This window comes from Heterocephalus glaber, unplaced genomic scaffold (genome assembly GCF_053883595.1).
Source record: "Heterocephalus glaber isolate CG9 unplaced genomic scaffold, H.glaber_assembly_v1.0 deba00001429, whole genome shotgun sequence".
Taxonomy (NCBI): Eukaryota; Metazoa; Chordata; class Mammalia; order Rodentia; family Bathyergidae; genus Heterocephalus; species Heterocephalus glaber.
Genome location: NW_028258294.1, coordinates 10,508,991 through 10,530,887, shown reverse-complemented (window position 1 = coordinate 10,530,887; position 21,897 = coordinate 10,508,991). Strand labels below are relative to the sequence as shown.

Here is a 21,897-nt window from a genome sequence, read left to right as displayed (position 1 = left end):
GAAAGGATAGAAGGGAATGGGATTAATATGAGAAAATGGAAAAATAGGAACAAAATCTTTGTAAATAGGGAGGACTGGAGGGGTTGAAGGGAGGGCTGGGCACGGGTGAAAAATAAGAACCAAGAGAGACTATGTAGAGGTGCAAATTTCCAATGATGAATGTTATTACATTGTATATCTAAAATGTACCAATGATTAGAATGAATAATCGATAATGTAAAATAGGAAGAAAAGGTCAAAAAAAGGGTAGGGGAGGTAGGAGGGGCAGGGGAAAGAAAAAAAGGGAAAGGAAAAATGCTGAGAAATGGAAAAAATGGAAATAAAGTCTTTGTAAATAGGGAAGGGTGGAGGGGGTGAAGGGAGGGCTAGGAATGGGGAAAAAATAAGAGCCAAGATGCATTATGTAAAGGTACAATTCCCAATGAGAAATGTAATTGTGTTGTATACCTACTATGTACGAATAAAAGAATTTAATAAAAAAATAAATTTGCAAGTGCATCAATTTGGTGGAAGAAGAAAGGAAAGATGAAAGGAAGGAAGGAAAAAAAGCAGGAAGAAAGGAAGGGAAGGAGGAAAGAAGGGAGGAAAGAAAGGAAAGAGGGAGGGAGGGAGGTGCAATTAAGGAAACAAAGTATGTCTTATCATTGATCACACAGAATTTTTCAAATATTCCCTCAAATACAAAAAAAGAACACAGAGCAACAGCAATCATTCACAGTATCATGCTATACATTGTTAATGCTTTCGCTGATATCACTACATGCAATTCTGTAAGTCACAGGAGTCCACATCCACTTAATAAATTTCTATAATGAAAAACACTATGTGCTATGGGAGCCTGAAGAGCAAACAATCAATTAGAACTCAGGAGTCAGGGGAAGAATCACTTAAGAAGCAACATTAAAGTTAGGCTTTGAAGGAAAAAAATGACATTTTACTGGACAGAGAGGAAAAGGACATTCATAGACCATAGAAGGGGCATAACTTATAATAGGTTGCCCTTAACCCGAAAAAGCTCATTTAAAAAAAGTTTATTTCCATTGAAAATGAATTTTGTCATATTTCCTTTTAAGATTAGTCTGCTCCATATGTGCAAAGGTTTTATTCTTTTCTCTATCAGTTAGGTATTTCAAATAGCACTTGGCACTGCAGTTTGTACATAGTGGGTCTCAAGAAATGTATGATGAATTAATCTAGTGCTCTGATTCATCAGCACATCACAAAGCAGTGAACACTCTGCCACTTCTCAGCAGTATTCATTTTAAGAACTCCTTAAGCAGTGAAATGATACCATTTATGTAGCATGTGCTCATCAGAGCAGTGCCAGGAATACAAATGAGATCACAGATCATGGGGTAAACCTATGAGAGAGAGAGAGAGAAAGAGAGAGAGAGAGAGATAGACAGACATACAGCTTGAGGAGGAGGTTTACACTAGTAAAGCAGTAAAGAGTGCTTACCTGTTAGAATCATTTAAGGGAAGACTAGTGAATTTGTCATAGCCTTGAGGACCATAATCCCAAAGAATTTTTTCAGCTGCTATAAAGTAGCGGCTCTGTCGACCCATCTTGGTGTGAGAAACACCAGTTTTGCAGTTACCAACATTGTATTGCCCCAGCATACCAGCTGCAAATTGGAGGAAAAGCACAAATTAATGTGTACATTAAATGATACAGGAAAATACTGATAAGACTTGATTTCATGAACATTTTAAGCCTTTATACAGAAAATTGGACTATAAACAAAGTTAAATAACAAAGGATAAATAATAGAGAGGAAGATATTTATAACACATGACAAAAGATTAATATGTAAATCGCTTTTTAAAATAAGGAAGAAAAAAGTAAATCTCTAATAAAAAATAGCCAAGGAATATAAATAGATTATGCATAAAAGAAATGATAGTAAATAAAAAATATTTCAACCTTATAGCAATTAAATGGCAATATTGCTCATTGATCAGATTGGTAATTATTAGAAATACTAATAATTTTCAGTCTTGGCAGATGAATGGAGTGAAGCATATATTCACACACGGTGGGTGGAAGAGTGACAGTTTCTAAAAGGGAATTTATCCGCCGCCTGCCTTGCAAGTGCAAGGACCTGAGTACAATCCCCGATACCAAAAATATAAATAAATAAAAAAAAGGGAATTTAGCAATGTACGTCTACAGCTTTAAAAAAAAAAAGTTGAAGTTTAACCCTAGGATTCCAAAGGAAATCCCTTAAAAGTATTCCTAAGGAAAGGTTCAGACACATGTGCAAACATATCTGTAAACTATTTATAATGGCAAAAAAAGAGACAAGGGAGAAGGAGGAAAATATAAGTGTTGAGCAACAGAATGTTGGTTCAATAAATTGTAATCTCCTTATGGACACTGGCAGCATTAACAGAGATGAAGTAGCTCAATATTAACTGATATGAAATTGTTGTTCTAATACACTAATAAGGAGGAAAAGTAAGCTACAGAGTAGTATATGAGACCAATTTTATTTTATATATGACTTAGGTATTTATTAAAGGCATAGAAAATAGTGAGGGAACATATTCATGAAAATATGATGCCAGTATCTCCAGATAGAATTACTGATTTTAAAAATTGAATTACATGTATTTTCTATTTTACAGTAATTTTTCTGAGGGTGTGAACAATTTAGGAAATATATATCAGTGAACACATAAACATCAGCTTATGTCCATATCTACTGGCCAAATTTGGCAATTCTAGTAGTCTCAAATGGCTGCTATTTTCTTGATTTTCCATCTAGATTTAGAATTTTTAGGTCAAAGAATTTCTTCCCAGATTTAACAGCATGAAATTCTTAAAAATAGGAATTTCATCTTGATCATTCTTGTCTTCTCAGACTACGACATATTAATGGATCAACTCTTGAATTGAATTTAATTGGAATAACCCAGCTGACTGATGCTAAGATGAGTCGTATAAGGTTGATGGGAACAAGAATGTATTATCAAACTGTTCTAAACAGTTGGACTACTGTACCTATTAGTGAGTGTGTATAATTATTACTATCAAAATTTAGTCAGAAATTATTTCTTCTGTATCCATCTCATTGACAACATGTTTTCTCTTGTTGTTCTTACCATCTTAGGCCAGACTCTCTATGTATGTGTCTCTAATGCTGCCAACTCTTGTTAACTGGCAACGAGTGGCCAGAATTTCCCTATAGCATCCTTCCTACACACATCTGTCATGGTAACCTTCCCACACTACTGATTGACTACAGTATGTCAATAGTGTGCCTGAGGCTCTAGAAGGACTCACAGTGGCTTTCCCAGACACACTCTCAGCTCCTTAGCCTGGACATTCAAAGGTCCTCCCATATAGGCCCAATCTGCATCCTTCGGCTGCTCTCTCCTCACTCCTCTGGCATAAACTATATGATCCAACTAATTAAGGACTTATTCTATGTTGTCCCAAGGAACCAGGACCAAGTCATTCAACAGGCATTTTAGTCAACAAATGCTTATCATGCAACTGTCATAGGCCATGAAAAATGCTATAGGACAATGGATTTTGCCTTGATATAAGAAAGAATATTCTGATAGAGCAATTGATATATGAGTTGAGCTGCTACAATTGCTTGAGATATTCAAAAGGAAATTAAAGAACTGAATAGGAGAACTGGTCTGAATTATCTAAAAAGTCCTTATTATTTTATCTACAGTCACTGAAAGTACATGTGCTTTTCCCAATTCATGCTTCTACCTCTACCTGGAAACTTTTTTTCTTTTCTTTGCAGTACTGGGGGCCAAAGTCAAGGGTGCTCTAACATTAAGGTATATCCTTTGTTTAGTTTTTACTTTTATTTTGAGATAGGGTCTTGCTGAGTTGTCAGGCTGATCTTGAACTTGGAATTCTTCTGCCTCAGCCTGCCTAGTAGCTAGGATTATAGGTATGCACCACTGAACTCAGCCTTTCTTAATATATCTAGTTCCTACCCATATTTTAAGTCTCATCTCTGGATCTAGTCTCAGGAAGTCCCTCTGTTGCTCTAGAATAGTGACAAGAGCATCCAAAGAGTATCTGTCTTTATCTGCTTCACATTTATAAATATCTATGTCTAAGTACAGATCATAGGTTCTTCAAAATCTCATTTTTCCTTTTCTTCTTAGGGACATGATTAGTAAATATCTGTTGATAGGATGCCAAATAAATGAGCATTTTATGTTCCCGTATATTTAATATTTAAGTAAAAATAATACTTGTAAGAGTCTACTTAACAGCAAGTATTGGATGAGAACCAGTGGCTGTAGGGTTTAAGAGTGCCATTTTAAGCATCTCCACACAGGGCTATGACCTCTTTACCTTGTAGGTGGTCACTGACTTGGCAGGTTATCATCCATTTCCCAGGATTCTCAACCATCATTTCTGCTGTGAGAAAGGTGGCTGGGAACAGGTTGACAACATCAGTCCGATGTCCTCTGCTGATGAAGGTATTACCATAAAAATAGATGGAATGGATGTCTATCTCATTCCCCATTCCAAATAGGTGCCAGGACACAGATTCACCAACACACATTTCAGGCTCAGGAAAGTTTCCAAACAGGTATCCATTGAGAGCTAAAAAAAAGAAACAGCAATGGAAGAGATGCCTCTGCAGAAGCAAGTATGACCAGAAATGTTCATGGTAATGTGTACTCCAGCACAGCTGGAAAATCAGGGCAGATCACTGGTTCTAATGTTTTCATGTAGTTCTAGCTCTTTGTAAAAATTTCCCTACAAGGAAATTAAAAGCTTTGTGTTGATCTTTTATGAGAGAAGAGCACCTGATAAAAATGAAAATCAGTACAGCACAGTACTGTAGTTTTGTTCTGTTATACATTACAATACTGCATATAAGTTATGCAAATAAAAGCAAAATCATTTTAAAAAAAGAAAAAAATCAGAAATAAGACAAGAATACCTACTATCATCACTCCTATTCAACATAGTACTTCAAACATTTTCAAGAAAAAGAAACAAAAGGAGCCAGGGATTTAGCTCGGTGGCCTGCGCCTGCCTTGCAAGCACAAGGTCCAGAGTTCAATCTCTTGTGAAAGAAAGAAAGAAAGAGAGAGAGAAAGAGAAAGAAAGAAAGAGAAAAAGGAAGAAAGAAAGAGAAAGAAAGAAAGAAAAAGGAAGAAAGAGAAATAAAAGGTGTATTTGTAGGAAAAGAAGACATCAACTTATCATTATTTGCAGATGACATGATCCTCTACATAGAAGAGCCCCCCAAATCTACCAAAAGATGCTTAGAATTAATAACCAAATTCAACAATGTAGCAGGATGCAAAATCAACACACAAAATCAATAACATTCCTATACACTAACAATGAACTCACTAAGAAAGAAATTATGGAAAAAATATCATTCACTATAGCATCAAGAAAAATGAAATACTTAGGAATTAACCTAACCATAAATGAAAGACCTCTACAATAAAACTATATTAGTCTGAAATAGGAAATTGAAAGGGACATTAGAAAATTGAAATATATCCCGTTTCTGGATAGGCAGAACCAATATAGTCAAAATGGCTATAGTTCCAAAATTTATATGCAAGATGTAATGCAATCACAATCAAAATATCAACAGCATTCTTCACAGAACTGGAGAAAACAATCCTCAAATTCATATGGAGCAAGAAAAGACATAGACTATCAAAAGCAATCTCGGGTAACAAAAGCAAAGCAAGAGGCATTACAATTCCAGATTTGAAATTATATTACAAATATACAGGGATAAAAACAGTGTGGTACTGGCACAAAAACAGACATAAAGATCAATGGAACAGAATACAGGATGTGGAAACTACTCCAAGCATCTTTAACTATTTATTCTTTGACAAAGGGGCCAAAAACATGCAGGGAGCTGGGTGTGGTGGCTCACACCTATAATCCCAGCACTCAAGAGACTGAGGCAGGAGGATTGCCTCAAATTTGAGGCCAGATTAGGCTACATAGTGAGTTCAAGGCTGGCCTGAACTGCATAGCAAGACTCTGTCTCAAAAAAACAAAACTAAACTAACCAACCAAACAAAACATAAACTGGAGGAAAGATAGCCTCTTTAATAAATGGTGTTGGGAAAACTGCTATCCACATGCAGAAGATTGAATATAGACCCATGTCTCTCACCATGTACTAAATCAAAATTAAAATGGATCAAAGAACTAAATGTCAAAACAAACAATCTGCTGGAAGACAGAATAGGTAAAACATTTGAAGTCACAGGCGTAGGTAAGGACTTTCTGAACAGAATCTTGGTTGTATAGGAAATAGTACCAAGAATCAACAAACAGTATCATAGCAAATTAAAAGGCTTTTACACAGCAAATCCAACAATCAACAGGGTGAAAAGAAAACTTACAAAATGGGAAAAATTTTTGTCAGCTATTCTTCAGACTGAGGACTTATATCTAGAATATATAAAGAACTAAAAAAAAATAGAACCCCCAAAATAAAAGACCCAATCAAAAAATGGTCAAGGAATTGAATAGACACTTTTCAGAAAAAGAATTACAGCCAATAAATACATGAAGAAGTGCTCAACATCACTGGCCACTAGAGAAATGCAAATTAAAACAACACTGAGATTTTATCTTATCCCAGAAAGAATGGCCATGATCAAAAAATCAAATAATAACAAATGCTGACAAGGCTGCGGGGGAAAAAAGGAACCCTTTTACATTGTTGGTGGGAATATAAATTAGTACACCTACTATAGAAATGAGTATGGAAATTTCTTGAAAAACTAAAAGTAGAAGTTCCATTTGACCCAGGTATTCCCCTTCTATGTGTCTTGTGAAAGAGTGAAAGACATATTACAATGCTAAATGTATACCAATGTTTATAGCATTACAATGCATAATAGCTACATCTTGGAAGCAGCCTAAATGACCATCTGAGGTAGGAGAATCACTGTGAGTTCGAGGCCAGCCTGGGCTACATAGTGAGTACAGGGCCAGCCTGAACTACAAAGGGAGACCCTGCCTCAAAAAACCAAAAAAAAAAAAAAAAAAAAAGATGAATAGAGAAAGAAAATATGGTACTCTATTTATACACAACAGCGTACTACTCTGCCATAAAGAAAGATAAATTTGAGTCATTTGTAAGAAAATGAATGGACCTTGAGACCATAATGTTAAGTGAGATAAATCAGACACACAAGCTGAAATAACACATGCTTTCTTTTATGCAGGAAACCCAGATTATAAAGAAAGAGCAAAATAAAAGATAATAGGAAGTAGGATGATAGGTCTTTCTCAAATGCAAAGAAGATCAAGAGATGAAGGGAATGGGGAAAGAGGAGAAGAAAAGGGGATGAAAAAAGAATAAGATGTGGTAGTTACATTTACCAACACCACGCAAGGAATGTGAACATTATACTATACTGCAAATATGTACTAATAAAAACAATATAAAGTAACATAGACTTTTTTATTTAAAAAAAACCTGTGTATAGCATAATCCTTAAAAATTAAGCAGCCACTAAGAAAACAGTTACTGGATAAAAGGTTGCAAAACATTGGCTTTTCTTTTTCTTTTTTCCAGAAGTGACTGAAACCAGTGCCTTCGCACTGAGCTACATCCCCAATCCTTTATTTTTTTATTCTGAGACTAAGTTAACTAGACTGGGCTTAGACTTGCTTTTCTACTACCTCAGTCTCCAGAGAGCTGAGGTTTCAGGTTTGTGTCATCATTCCTGGCAAAACACAGGATTATTATTTGTATGTGGTGATGATTTTATTCTCCTTCCTGTTAATCTAAACACACTCATCCTATGGGCTCACTTCAGCCATGGATTCTTCACTGATTGAAACACTGACCCCTCTATTTTCTGTACCATGACCTTTTCCATTTTTCATATCCAATTTAACTTGCAGCCATGGCCTTATCCTCTCTCAGACTGTTGATCTTCCAACATGCATTGTGTCTCATATTATTTTCATACCATTGCCATCATTAAGTTACATATCTTGCTAGACCAGCTTCAACATTTCCATGTATCATGTGTCTACCTGTAGTATCTCATGGAACAAAGGGCACTGGTGTGTATTTGAGAACATGAGAGATACTCACCATGCATTTTGTTGCTCCTCTGGAAAACAGCATCATCTTTGTCAACTGAATCTGGGTCAGTGCAGAAACGTCTGATATTTTCATCAAGGTACCAACTTTGATTCTCATCCACGAGAGTGAACATTATAACAAACTCTTGATCCACATCAGTCCTTGTCCCTGAATATCTATTCAGGACACCTATCAGGCACATCCAAGAGAGCAGAGAAAGAAGTTCAAAGTGAACTAAATCAAAGTGAGCTTTCCTTCCTGCCAATGGTATCAGGGAGGCTTGAGGTTTGTTGAAGACAAAGATAACACACAACTTACAATATAAAGTAGCAGAAGGGCTTTGATGGAAATGACAGAATTATAGGAAAGTCACGACAAAAATCTTCACAACTGCAAACTTGGAAACCTGGCTATCCTACTGACAAATTACAAGTCTGTTAATAGGGAATAAAATAGCACACTAGCTAAATGGAATAACAAAGCCAAGGATATCCTTAGACATTTAGCTGACACTTTCTTATATGTGAAATTTTTTTCCTTTTTTTTCTTCTTATTTTGGCAGTGCTGAGGATTGAACCCAAGGCCTTTTGCATGCTAGGCAAGTACTCTTTCACTGAGTTACATCTGCAGCTCTAATTTTCTTTTTAAATAAAAGTATATGTTTCAGTATATGCTGATCCTTAAATATAATGTGAATTATTACCCTTTGCTATTGTGTTAGATTGGTTTTTCTTGTTAGTAGAATTGCCCATAATTTAAGTTTAGAAGAAGCATATCTGGTGCAAAGTAAAGGAAGTAAGTGAAACAAACTTCCAACAAACAGGTTACTTGGGAATCAACTTCTTGCGGGTGGGAAGGCTCCTCACCTTCCTTACACACCAGCAGGGGGCCAATGAGCCCAGAGCAGATGTCCTTAGGGGCATCAATGTGTGAATGATACACCCAGGTCAGGCAGTTGGAATCTGCAGGAGCAGGTGCATATTCTTCTCTCACTGGCCAGACGTAGGTGTAGTTTTTGCCAGGAGGAACCATGTCATCATCCTTGTTTCTTCCAGATGTTCCATCTGGATATAAAGCTCCTTCCAAGAAAAGATAAAACACAGTTAAAACACAGAGATCCTATTCTATTGCATAGAGGGCAAGGGTTTTGGAATCAAATATAACTGAATTAAAATACATTTGCTATGGGACATGAGGCAAGTTACTTCAATTATCAATGCCTTTGTTTTCCATCAGTGAAACTGGAATATTGATAGCTACCCCACAGGTATATGAGAAGTAAATAAGGCAATGTATTCAGAGTGCTTTGCACAGAAACAGGAATTTAATAAATGTTCATAATAAACAATTTCTGACAGACCTACTGAACCAATCAGGAAGATTTCCATTTACCTTATTGAACATGGATTCAAGAAGGAAAGGAGAAGCAACAGAAGAAATAATGAACACGGCTTGGGGATTGTCACAGACTCAACACTGTATGGGTCTCATGAGAGATAGGAAGGAAAGGTAAGACATTCTTTCTGCTGCCCTTATAGTTCTGTGACACAAACTAGAATATGCATTGTGAACACACAGGACAACTGGAAAATAAAGTAGTGTGATGTGTGGAATGTAATTTTAAGTCAAATACTTATGGTGTATCAGAGGAGACCTGTACCATGCAAGCTAGAGGATGTATCACAGAGTGGGGAGAACAAGTTGACAGAGCAGCCCCTTGATCTGTTTTATAAAATAAGACTGCACAAGTAAAGGAACTCCACTGCTAAAAATAGTGTGAAAACTAACTGGGTTGTAGGCAGGTCATCAATCTGTGCATGTTATAGACATCAGATACTTCAGGTGGTATTTGAGGGCCCTTGAAGGACTGATAGAAGCTGTACAGTTACTGAAAAGAAGGCTGGAGGGTGAAGGACAGAGAAGGAGATGGACCTGGATGCACCATTCATTTGCTCACCCAGTTGCCATTCATTTATTCAACAAGATGAAAATTGGATGTAAACCACATGCTAATGAATGTGCTAGGCATTAGAAAAAAATTCAAATAACACAGCAAGCACCAGGTAGCTGAGGCAAGCTCAAGAAAAAGTGTGACCAAAAATCTAATAATACCTTTTTAATACATACAGTTTACATTCATTGTAAGGAATTGGTACATGTGCATAGTATATCTCAATTCCTTTTCTCAGTCCCCTTTCCCTTCCCTCCATCTTTTGATCCCCTTCCCCTTTGAGAAAGCTCCAACTTCCTGTTATCGGTCTTTTTTATAAATTCTATCATGAATACATACTTTGTTTCTGAGAGATGGATGCCAGAATGAAACAACAGTTAAGCCCCTATTATGAGCCACGTGTAGTGGGCATTCTGAATATATTATCACATTTACTCTTCAAGGCAACCCCATGTGGTAAATATTAATATCCACTTGTATGATATTAAAACTGCCAGGGCCGGGGATTTAGCTCAGTGATTCCGCTGCCTGCCTTGCAAGCACAAGGACCCGAGTTCGATCCCCAATACCAAAAAAACCAAAAAACAAAAAACAAAAACTTCCAGCATATGGCTGAGCCAGATTTAAATCTATTTGTGACACTTCCCATGAAAATCACTGAGAATATAATAAATGGACTATTTTTTACTTTGTTATTCTTTACATATTATCTTTCACTTTCTTTTACATATTAACTTTTAATTACTTTTATTCTAAAAATATGAATAATTTTATAAATTAAACCTAAACACTATTTGATACTACATGATACAGATAAAGTCAGAAAACAAAATTTAAAATAGAGAAAACAGGAAATATTAAGTTATTTGCATCTTTTCCATATTAAGTGAAGCTCTGAATTTCTGGTTATATGGTTAGAATTGATTTATTTATTAGGTTAAATAATTCAGTTATATTGTTTCATTCTCCAATAAAAGAAAATTTAACAGCTCTTTAGGACAGGAACTTTCTACTAGTACTAAATTCTGAGAGAATCTTCAAGAAAATTGTTATGTATGAATTACGGAGTAGCGTAATGAACTGTGTCTTAATGTTTTCAAGAATGGCTTACAAGTTGGGCATGTTGGTGCACACCTTGTAATCCCAACACTCAGGAGGCTGAAGCAGAAGGATCACAAGTTTGAGCCCAGCCTGGGCATCTTAGCAACTTAGCAAGACCATGTCTCAAACTAAAGAATGAGGGGGGGAGGGGCTGGGGAGTAGCTCAGTGTGAAGGTCCTGTGTTCAGTCTCCAGTACACACACACAAAAGTTTCCAAAAGACAAAAACACTATTTTAAAAATAATTTCTTATATTATCTCTCAATTTGATTGAGAATGTATGGCATTTTTGATGAAACAATTTTTGCTAAAAGTTAAACTAAACTACTATAGTTTGGTGTTTTTTTAACTTGACGATTGAGGTAAATAGAGGAATAAAATACTGGAGAAATCCAGAGAGGTAATCTCCACATCCATTGAATCCAAATGATATTTTAAAAAGACTTCTTGTGTTACCTGGTGCCTTGGCAGTGTTTGATGTCACTGTCAGCTCCTTTCCTCCTTAAACAATGTTCTTCCCTTGAGTCCTGTGACATTACATTGTCCTCTTGGCCACTCTTCTTTAGGCCACTTTCCAACTCATTCTCTGTCTGCCATTCACTGTGAGAAACCTTCAGGCATAATGCTGGCTCCTTCCTTTGATGCCCAGTGTGTTCCCTCCCTGATTGATGTCACCCATCCACAGTGCCACCAATTAACCACATACCAATGACTTCCTCTTTTATCTCCAGCCTGAACTTCACCTCTGAGCTTTTCACTGGTACCTGTCCACTTGACATCTCCACTTACAAATCTCAAAGGATCTCAAACACAACCTTTCCTGGGGAGCATTAGCTCTTATATGCCAAACCTAATCCTTAGCCACTGCCTCCTGTCTCAGTGAAAAGCACCTGGATATCCAACTCCAAAAGCCAGAAACAAAGGAAGCATTCTTGCACTTTTGTTGTTTTTTTTTGGAAACAGGGTCTCACTATGTAGTTTAGACTGGCCTTCAACTCACTGTGTAGTCCAGGCTGGCCTAAACTCACTGCAATCCTTCTGCCTCAGCCTCCCAAGTGCTGGGAATACAGATGTGTACCACCACATCAGGCTAAAGGAAACATTCGTATCTTTTTTCTTTTCTTTTCCTATTTCCAACCAACCACAAGGCCCTGCTTCTTCTCAAACTCATCTATGTATATCTTTCCCCTCCATCACAACTCTCATCCAAACTGCCATAAACTCTCCCCTAGGCTTCTGCGTTACCTTCTTTCTGGCCTCCCTGAAGCTCTTGCCTCTCTGATCCATTTGGCAAGCTATAGTAAGAATGACCTTGTCACACCTCACATCTGATTACATATACTGTTCCCTTCTCAGAATCATGGCATGACTTTCCATCAGTATTGTGGTGAAAGTCAAATATACTTAACATTAATTCCAAGATCCAGCGTGGTCTGACTCAAGCAATCCTAAGCTGAACTAGGTCAGTTTTAAAAAATGTGTTTACACAGAAAGAAGGCCAGCAGGGCTGATGGTTAAGTTCATAGTTTCTGAAATTCTAGAATCAGATCCTTTCTCTATCAGTTATTAGCTGTGACCTGGAAATTTCCTTCTTTTCTATGAGTCTCATCTGTAAGGTGATAATAATTATAATATGTATCTCATAGAGTTGTTAATATTTATAAAACTCTTATTACAATGCCTGGTATATGGTAACCATTTGATAAACATTGGCTGGTATTTATCCATAGCACTTACTTATATTTTTAATAACATAGTATATATATATTACATTCATACTGTATATGTATATTTTTTATTATTTTCCATCTCTCATATTAGACTATAAGTTCCACGAAAGCAAGTACAATTGTAATAGTTAAGCTTTGTTGTCAACTTGACTGGATAAAGAGTCTGGGAGGTGATGGGATCATGGGTGTGCTATACTTAACAGTGGATGAAATGAGTGATTTTCACAGCTGAATGTACTGTTAGCAGGAGGGGCCAGGTGGAGCTAGGTCATGCCTTCGGAAGGTAATTCTCTCACTGCCACTCTTCCCCTGTGCCCTGCTTCCTGGCCTCCATGAACTGAGCAGCTTTGCTCCACTGCACCCTTCCACCATGATGTTCCTGCCTTGGAGCCAGGTCATGAGGGACTGAAACCTCTGAAGCTGTGAGCCAAATAAAACATTTCCTTGTTTGACTTGCATATAGCAAAGCAAAATAAGTGCTGAAAATAACTGAAGCTTTAAGAGAAGTCCACTACCTACCTACACACATGCACCACCTGAAGCCTTTCCATATAAAAATTGAGAGGCTTCCAAACCATGCATTTTATTCTTAGGGCTTTTGACAGAGATGGTATAAGGTAATACCACACATTCATTATTTTGTTTAATAGATATATATTAAGCACACATCACACCAGGCACTGGGGACACACTCTAAATACAATCAGAAGTAAAAAGAAACTTGGTTGCACTGATTAGCTTTCTTGTTGCTTGGATAGAATACCTGACCCCTATATTACATGAAGCAAGGCCTGGATATTCCCCTGGATTTTAACAAGAGTCCCTTGGGCAGACCCAGGAAGGTTAAGAGTCAAGGCCTCATAGTAGCCTACTTGATATTCATGAACAGAAAGGGGATGACAAGAACAGTGGGGAGTGATGGGGATAGCTCTGGGGAGAGCGAGAATGGTTGACAGTCATTTCTTTGTGTGATAATTTGGCCCCTAACTAGCTAGAAGAATTTTTCCCGGGCACTTTTCCTCTCTGTATTTCGATTTCTTATAAAATGATGGTGTTGAGCTAGATCTGCAAACTACTCAAAGTACTGAGAGAGCACTCAGTACATGCCAAGGTTTGAGCCAGGCACTCAGGCCAGCACAACCCAGGATGGTCCCTGCTCCTGGGAAATCTATAGCCCAATGTACAGACAAAACAAACAAGGAAGCAAAAAGAAAAGGTCTATTTTACTATATCAGTTTTGAAAGGGCTATGAGATAAACCAAAGGCCACTAACATGGAAGAAACTTACATAAGACAGGACCAAAGAAGCCTTCCTGGATGAGGGACATTTAAAGTGTTCTTAATTTAAGGATACAGGGATGGTTTCAGGGGCTCTAAGAATACTTTAAAATTGACTTCAGAATTTTGTGCACACTCATATTTTTCTGATGCAAGGGCTCATGGCTTTCACAGACGCTCTCAAGGATTTGTGGCACACCAGTGTTTACGGTACCTTTACCCACAGTAGTCAAGAAGGTGGAAACAACCCAAGTATACATCAACAGATGAATGGATGAACAAAATGTGGCATCTGAATACAATGGAATATTTTTTTCTTAAAAAGGGATGAAATTCTGACACAATGGGGATAAACCTTGAAAATAGTATGTTGAGAGAAATAAGCCAGACAGAAAAAGATAAATACTGTGTGATTCCACTCATATGAGGTTCCTAGAAGAGTTCTGGACAGAAAAACAAAACAGAGGTTACCAGTGGCTTGGTGGAGGAGGAAGGAATTGAACCTGTTTAATAGAAACAGAGTTTCTGTTTGTGATGATGAAATCATTCTACAAATAGATACTAGTAATGGTTGAACAACATTGTAAATATACTTATTGCCACTGAGTTATACGCTTGAAAAATTGTTAAAATGGTAAATTTAATATTATGTATATTTTAAACAAAATTTAAAAAAAAACAGATCTGTGGCTTTGTACTAGATGATTTTCTGGACATCATCACACTTATTAAGGTATGCTTTCAGAAATACAGAGTTATGAAGACAGAACGTAAAAGATTTTAGGATATTTCTATTTTCTTTATATTTAAAAAGACAGGTGTAGTTATCTTGACATGTTTATTTTTATATGCAGCATAAGAAATGCTTTTGCAAAACTATATTAAAGAAAAGCCATCAAAATCATCCCTAATATTTACAAAACTTTTCCTTCTTTTTACCTGGCATGATTTCATGTGATCATCCTCAACAACTAAGAACTACTGAGAGCAAAGAGCAATCCCAGTGTCACATTCATCATTAGAGGTCTTTCCTTTGGCTGCTTACATGGACCTGGCGGAGGAAACTGCCAGGCAAGTTTGGCTACCTTGGGACAGTAGTTAATACCCACCCAGAAGCTCCTCTTTGATGATAAGGTGGGTTACATCAGAGTTAATGTTGCTATGTCTGACACACTTCCAGGTGCAGTCACCTAACAGGTGTAGCATCATTCAACCCATTCCACCTGGAGCAAGGCTACATACAACAAGGGGTGCTGCTACAGTATGGGTCTGAAATGTTCTCTAAATGTTAAAGGCTTATTCCCCAGAGTGGTGCTACAGAGAAGTGGAGGAGCTTCAAGCGGTGAGGCTTAGTATCAGGTCTTCAGGCACTGGAATGTCTTGGAAGAGCATACTGGGGACAGGTCTCCCTCCTCTTGTCTATTTGATTCCTGGCTGTGAGTTGAGCGATTTTGCTCTACCAAATGCTCCCCACCATGATGTGCTCCAATAGGGTCAATTGATCATGGACTGAAATCTTGACAACCATGAGCCAAAATAAATTTTTTTTCTCTTTATAAGTTGCTTTATCTTGAGTGTGTGTGGTTGTGTGTGTGTGTGTGTGTGTGTGTGTGTGTGTGTGATGGATAGCTGATTAGCACAGATGCAAAAATACTTCTGCTGTCTGAGAATTAATACTTCTATTTCAAGAGTCTAAGAATTATTTATTTTCTTTAACTAGAGAAGATTCCAGAAATTGCCCTATTGAAACTATCTTGAAGTAGACACAAGAAGACAGGTCTGCTTCACAAAGGAAGCACCAGGGACAGCAGCCTGGGAGGCCAATGAGGTTCATGTATTGAGAAAACCACCCACAGCCAAGGCTGTGACTGGTGACAGGAGCAAACTTCCCCTCATCCCATGTGCTTCCCAGGCATAGCTAAGTCTATGGACAAATACTCATACACTTCTGGAGGCACAGTGGAGCATATGCCAAGATCAATCAGTGCCAAGTTCTGTGCCATTGTAAAGAAAAGCAAGAAAGAAGGAAGGAAGGAAAGTAAAAAGGAAGAACAGAAAGAGAAGGGAGAGCAGATAAATGGAAATGAGAAGAGAAGAACAGAGGGAGAAGACAAATGAAAATGTAATGTAATCACTGTGCTCAGAATCCTTTTAACTGTTAAGTATAATTACCTTACTTATGAAATAAAGACAAGACTCCGATCATATAGGATTGATATTTACCTTCTGAATCTTTGTTGTAGAAAACACCATGTGGATGCAATGAGTAAGATCTGGATGCAAAGTTCTTTAAATGAATGACAATCACATCACCCACTTCAGCCCTCAGGATGGGGCCAAGGAATCCAAGCCAGGGAGGTTTGGCGATCTCGGTGGTATAGGTCCCATCTGTGAAGTGTCTGTAAACAGCCTTTTTGTAAATACCACCTATCCGGTTGGGTCCTCTTTCAAGAAATAAAGTTGCAAGTCTAAAAGTAAGAAGGAAAATGTTTTATAAAAGAAATTAAAAGAGAAACCCTAATAGCTTACCTTTAAGAGTCCATAAAATCCTTGCATGTATGATTTCTCATTTGATATTTATCATAATCTGTGACCTCTGTAGAATTGGTAAGATTATCTCAATTTATCAGTGAGGCTCAGCTAGTTAAGAGACAAGTCCAAAGGCACAAATAACAGTCACAGCCAAACTAAAACAAAACCAAAGAATTCTAAAGTCACACTAGGCACTTGGCCCTTTGCACTCAACACATTTAGGTTTTTATTTAACAAACACTTATTGGGCACTTACTGCATTCTCAACACTTTGATAGGTGTTGTGGAAAGGGGTTGGTATAAAAATTTTTAATCTAATAATCAGAAAATTAAGTACCTATACAAAGCAGTATATGATTAATTGTAAATTGGATGATACAACAGACACAGTCAACTTTTCTAGAAATATGCTAGTTCAAAGAAAGAAAATATTGCTGTGGTTAAAGAGGTACAAAAATACCGCATGACAAATTAAGGGGTAGGCTTAGCTACTGTGAACTGTGCTACTATAAACATGGTTATGCATGTATCACTACAGCATACATATGACATCTTTAACTCTTTCAGGACTATACTCAGGAAAGGTATAGCTGGGTCCAATGGAATTCCTTTTTTAGTTTTTTGAGGAATCTCCACATTGATTTCCATAGTAGTTGTTCCTACTCTACATTCCCACCAACAATATAGAAGGGTTCCTTTTCCTCCACATCCTTGCCAGCACTTGTTGCTTTTTTTTATTCTTGACAATACACATTCTTATTGGTATAAGATGGAATTTCAGAGTTGTTTTGATTTGCATTTCCCTAAGGGCTAAATATGTTGAACACTGTTTTCATGTACTTGCTAGTCTTGCATTCTTCTTTTGTGAAGCATCTATTCAGTTTATTTGTCCATATTTGCTTTGTTCATAATATTTGCTTTTATCTTGGGGAACTGATATATTCACATATCATATTTTAATCATTTTTACTTTCACTTCTCCTTCCCACACTCCTGTCTCCTCCCATCCCCAGGACCCCTCCCTATCTCCAGTTTTTGACTGGATCATTTGTTTTATGAGGGTTAAGTTTTTAAAAAATTCTTTATACATTCTAGATATTTGTCCTCTATCCAAAGAGTAACTGCCAAAACTTTTTTCCCGTTTTGTAGGTTACCTTTTCACACTGTTGATTGTTTCCCTTGCTGTGCAGGAGCTTCTAATTTGATGTAAACCCATTTGTTGGTTTCTAAAAAATTTTTATTTTATTGGTACATTTTAGGTATACATTATAATGATATTCATCATTGGAAATTTGCACCTTTACATAACTCCTCTTGATTCTTATTTTTTCCCCATTCCCCTGCCCTCCCTTTAATCCCTCCACTCCTCCATGTTTATAAAGACTTTGTTTCCATATTTTCATTTTCTCATATTAATTCCATTCCCTTCTTTCCTTTCCCCTACCCTTCCCACTTCCCCTTCCCCTTTGCCCCTTTTCTTTCCATTTCACACTATCCATTATACATTTTAGTCCTTATTTACACTCTCAGTTTCTCACACTAGAGAAACTATTCGGTATTTACAGGCATGTGTCCTATTTATTTCACTTAAGAGTAATGTCTCAATGTGCATCCATTTAGCTATAAATCCTCATTTTTTATGGCTGAGTAGTACTCCATTTTATAAAAAAACCCACATTTTCTTTATCCAGTCTCCAGTTTATGGGCATTTGGGCTGTTTCCAACTTTTACCTATTACAAATTGTGCTGCTATGAAGAGGGGTGCACATATATCACTGTGGTATGATTCTTTTAATTCTTTGGGGAAGATACCCAACAGGGGAATAGCTGGGTCAACTGGGATTTCCAGTCCTAGCTCTTTGAGGTATCTCCATACTGATTTCCACAGTGGTTGCACCAGTCTACACTCCCCACCAGCAGTGGAGCAGTGTTCCTCTTTCCCCACAGCCCCTCCAGGATTTGTTATTGGTTGATTTCTTGATAGCACCCATTCTTTCTGGGGTGAGGTGGAATCTCAGCATTGTTTTAATTTGCATCTCTCAAATGACCAGTGATGTTGAACATTTTTTCATGTATTTATTTGCTATTTCTACTTCTTTGTCTGAGAAATGTCTGCTCATTTCAGGTGCCCATTTTTGGATTGGGTCTTTAAATTTAGGAGGTTCAATTTTTTAAAGTTGTTTGTAGATTTGAGATAGTAGACCTTTGTCTGAGGGACAGCTGGTGAAAATTTTTTCCCACATTGTGGGTTGTCTCTTCACACTGCTGGTGGTTTCTCTTGCTGTGCAGAAGCTTTTTAGTAAGAAGAGATCCCATTTGTTGATTGTTTGTGCTAGTTCACATGCAACTGAGGTTTTGTTCATAAAATCTTTTCCTACACCAATGTGTTCAAGAGTTCTACCTAACCTCTGTTCCAGCTGATTTAGTGTTTCTGTTTTACTATTTAGATCTTTAATCCATTTAGATTTTAGTTTTGTGCATGGTGAGAGATATAGGTACAATTTTAGTCTTTGGCAAGTTGAAACCCAATTTTTCCAGCATCACTTATTAAAGAGGCTACCTTTCCTCCAGTGAGAGTGTTTGGGTCCTTTGTCGAAGATGAGGTGGCTGTGTGTGTCTGGAGTTGTTTTTGCAACTTCTAATCTGTTCCACTTGTCCTCAGGTCTCTTTCTTTGCCAGTACCATGCTGTTTTTAATCACAGTAGCTTCAAGTTGGGGGTTAAAGTACTCCCTGCTATGTCTCTGTTACCTAGAATAGCTTTTGCTATTCTGGGTATCTGCTTGTTTCAAATGAATTTTTTGATTGTTTTCTCAAGGTCTATGAAGTATGCTGCTGGGATTTCAATTGGGATTGCATTGAATCTATATAGCAATTTTAGAAGTATGGCCATTTTCACTATGTTGATCCTTCCTACCCTGGAGCAAGGGATGTCTTTCCATTTTCTGATATCGTCTTCAATCTGTCTTTTCAGGGTGCTATAGATTTCACAAAAAAGGTCTTTGATTTCTTTTGTTAGGTTGATTCCTAGGTATTTCAGTTTTTGAATGCTATTGTGAAAGGAATTGTTTGGCCTATTTCTGTCTCAATGAGTCTGTTGTTCGTGTAGAGGAAATCTATTGATTTTTGTGTGTTGACCTTGTATCCAGCTACTTTACTGAATTTGTTTTTAAGTGTAGAAGACTTTTGGTGGAGTTCTTGGGGTGTTCTATATAGAGTATCATGTCATCTAGAAATAATGACAATTTGATTTCTTCATTTCCTATTTTTATTCCTTTTATTTCTTTCTCTTGTCTAATTCCTGTTACTAATGTTGCCAAAACTATATTGAACAGGAGTGGTGATGGAGGACATCCTTGTCTTGTTCCTGATTTTAGTGTGAAGGATTTCAGTTTTTCACCATTTAGTATGATATTGGCTGTTGGGTTTTCATAGATTTTTTTTATCAGACTGAGGTAGAGACCATCTCTTCCAATTATTTGTAGGGTTTTTATCATAAATGCATGTTGGATTTTGTCAAATGCTTTTTCTGCATCCAGGGAGATGATCATATATGTTTTTTGTCCTTGGCTCTATTGATATAGTGTATTACATTGATTGATTTGCGTATGTTGAACTATCCCTGTATCCCTGGAATAAATCCCACTTGGTCAGGGTGTATGATCTTCTTGATGATCTTCTGCATTCTAGTTGCCAGTAACTTCTTAAGGATTTTTGCATCTATGTTCATCAGTGAGATTGGCCTATAGTTCTCTTTTTCAGTTGGGTTTTTCTCTGCTTTGGAGATTAAGGTGATTCTTGCTTCCAGGAATGAATTTGGGAATATTGCTTCCCTTTCAGGACCCAGGCTTTTCTTAGTTGATAAGTTTTCAATTACGTTTTCAATTTCACTGATTGATATTGGGTTGTTGAGAATTTTTAGGTCTTCTTTGTTCAACTTTGGAAATTCATATATATCTAGGAATCTGTCCATTTCTTCTGTTTTTTCCATCTTATCGGCGTATAGATTCTCGAAGTAGGTATTGATGATCCTCTGGATTTCTGCTGGGTGCATTGTAATTTTACCCTTTCCATTCCTAATTGCATGGATTTGGGCCATTTCTTTCCTTTTTCTGATGAGGTTGGCTAAGGGTTTGTCGATTTTGTGTATTCTTTCGAAGAACCAACTCAACTTCATTGAATCAACTTCATTGATTTTTGGTATCATTCTCTTAGTCTCCATTGTATTGATTTCTGCTCTGATCTTTACAATTTCCTCCCTTGTATGAGCTTTGGGTTTGTCCTGCTCTTCTTCTTCTAGAAGCTTGAGGTTCAGCATCACGTTGTTTAATTGGGTTCATTCTGTTTTCCTAATATGTGTATTCACTGCTATGAATTTCCCTTGTAAGACTGCTTTCATTATGTTCCATAGATTCTGATATGTTGTATTGTCATTGTCATTTAATTGAAGGAACTGTCTGATTTCTTCTTTAATTTCCTCTGTGACCCATTGGTTATTCAGAAGTGTGTTGTTCAATTTCCATATGTTTGTGAAGTTTTTGTGGTTTCTTTCACTATTGATCTCTAATTTCATTGCACTGTGGTATGATAATATACTGGGGATAACTTCAATTCCTTTGCACTTACTTAAACATGTTCTATGAGCGAGTATGTGGTCTATTTTGGAGAATGACCCATGTGCAGCTGAAAAAAATGTGTATTCTGATTTTGTGGGGTGAAACACTCTGTAAACATCTGTTAAGTTCATTTATTCAGGAGTTTGATTGAGTTCTAGTATTTCGTTGCTTGTTTTTTGCCTAGTTGATCTATCTGTTTGTGACAGTGGGGTATTGAGGTCCCCCACTACAACTGTGTTAGCGCATATATGACTTTTCATGTCTGTTAGTACTTGTTTTATATATTTGGGCACACTAGTGTTTGGGGCATAGATATTTATGATTGTCATCTCCTCTTCTTGAATTGTTCCCTTTAGAAGGATGCAGTGTCCTTCTTTGTCTCTCTTAATCAATGTTGGTTTGAAATCCACTTGATCTGCAAAGAGGGTAGCTACTCCTGCTTTTTTTCAGTTTCCTGTCACATAGAGTATTGTTTTCCACCCTTCAACTTTCAGTCTATGAGGTTTTTTTTGAATTAAGTGTGTTTCTTGTATGCAGCACATTGTTGGATCTTGCTTCTTGACTCATTTTGCCAGTCTATTTCTTTTGATTGGTGAGTTGAGACCATTAACTTTGAT

At 37.0% G+C, this 21,897-nt stretch overlaps 1 protein-coding gene across 2 annotated transcripts in view; it reads right to left on the bottom strand.

Moving 5' to 3' along the window:
- Hephl1 (hephaestin like 1) overlaps positions 1-21,897 on the bottom strand; it is a 70,169-nt gene that overhangs the window by 30,545 nt on the left and 17,727 nt on the right. For both annotated transcript variants that reach the window (XR_015451619.1, XM_004838044.3), the window contains exons 2-6: positions 16,358-16,602; positions 8,942-9,154; positions 8,085-8,264; positions 4,331-4,585; positions 1,460-1,625 (exon numbers count right to left, since the gene is read on the bottom strand). Coding sequence is in view for 1 of the 2 variants with exons in the window: in XM_004838044.3 (XP_004838101.1) it covers positions 1,460-1,625; positions 4,331-4,585; positions 8,085-8,264; positions 8,942-9,154; positions 16,358-16,602 (1,059 nt within the window). In the remaining variant the exon portion in view is untranslated. The remainder of the gene's footprint in view (positions 1-1,459; positions 1,626-4,330; positions 4,586-8,084; positions 8,265-8,941; positions 9,155-16,357; positions 16,603-21,897) is intronic.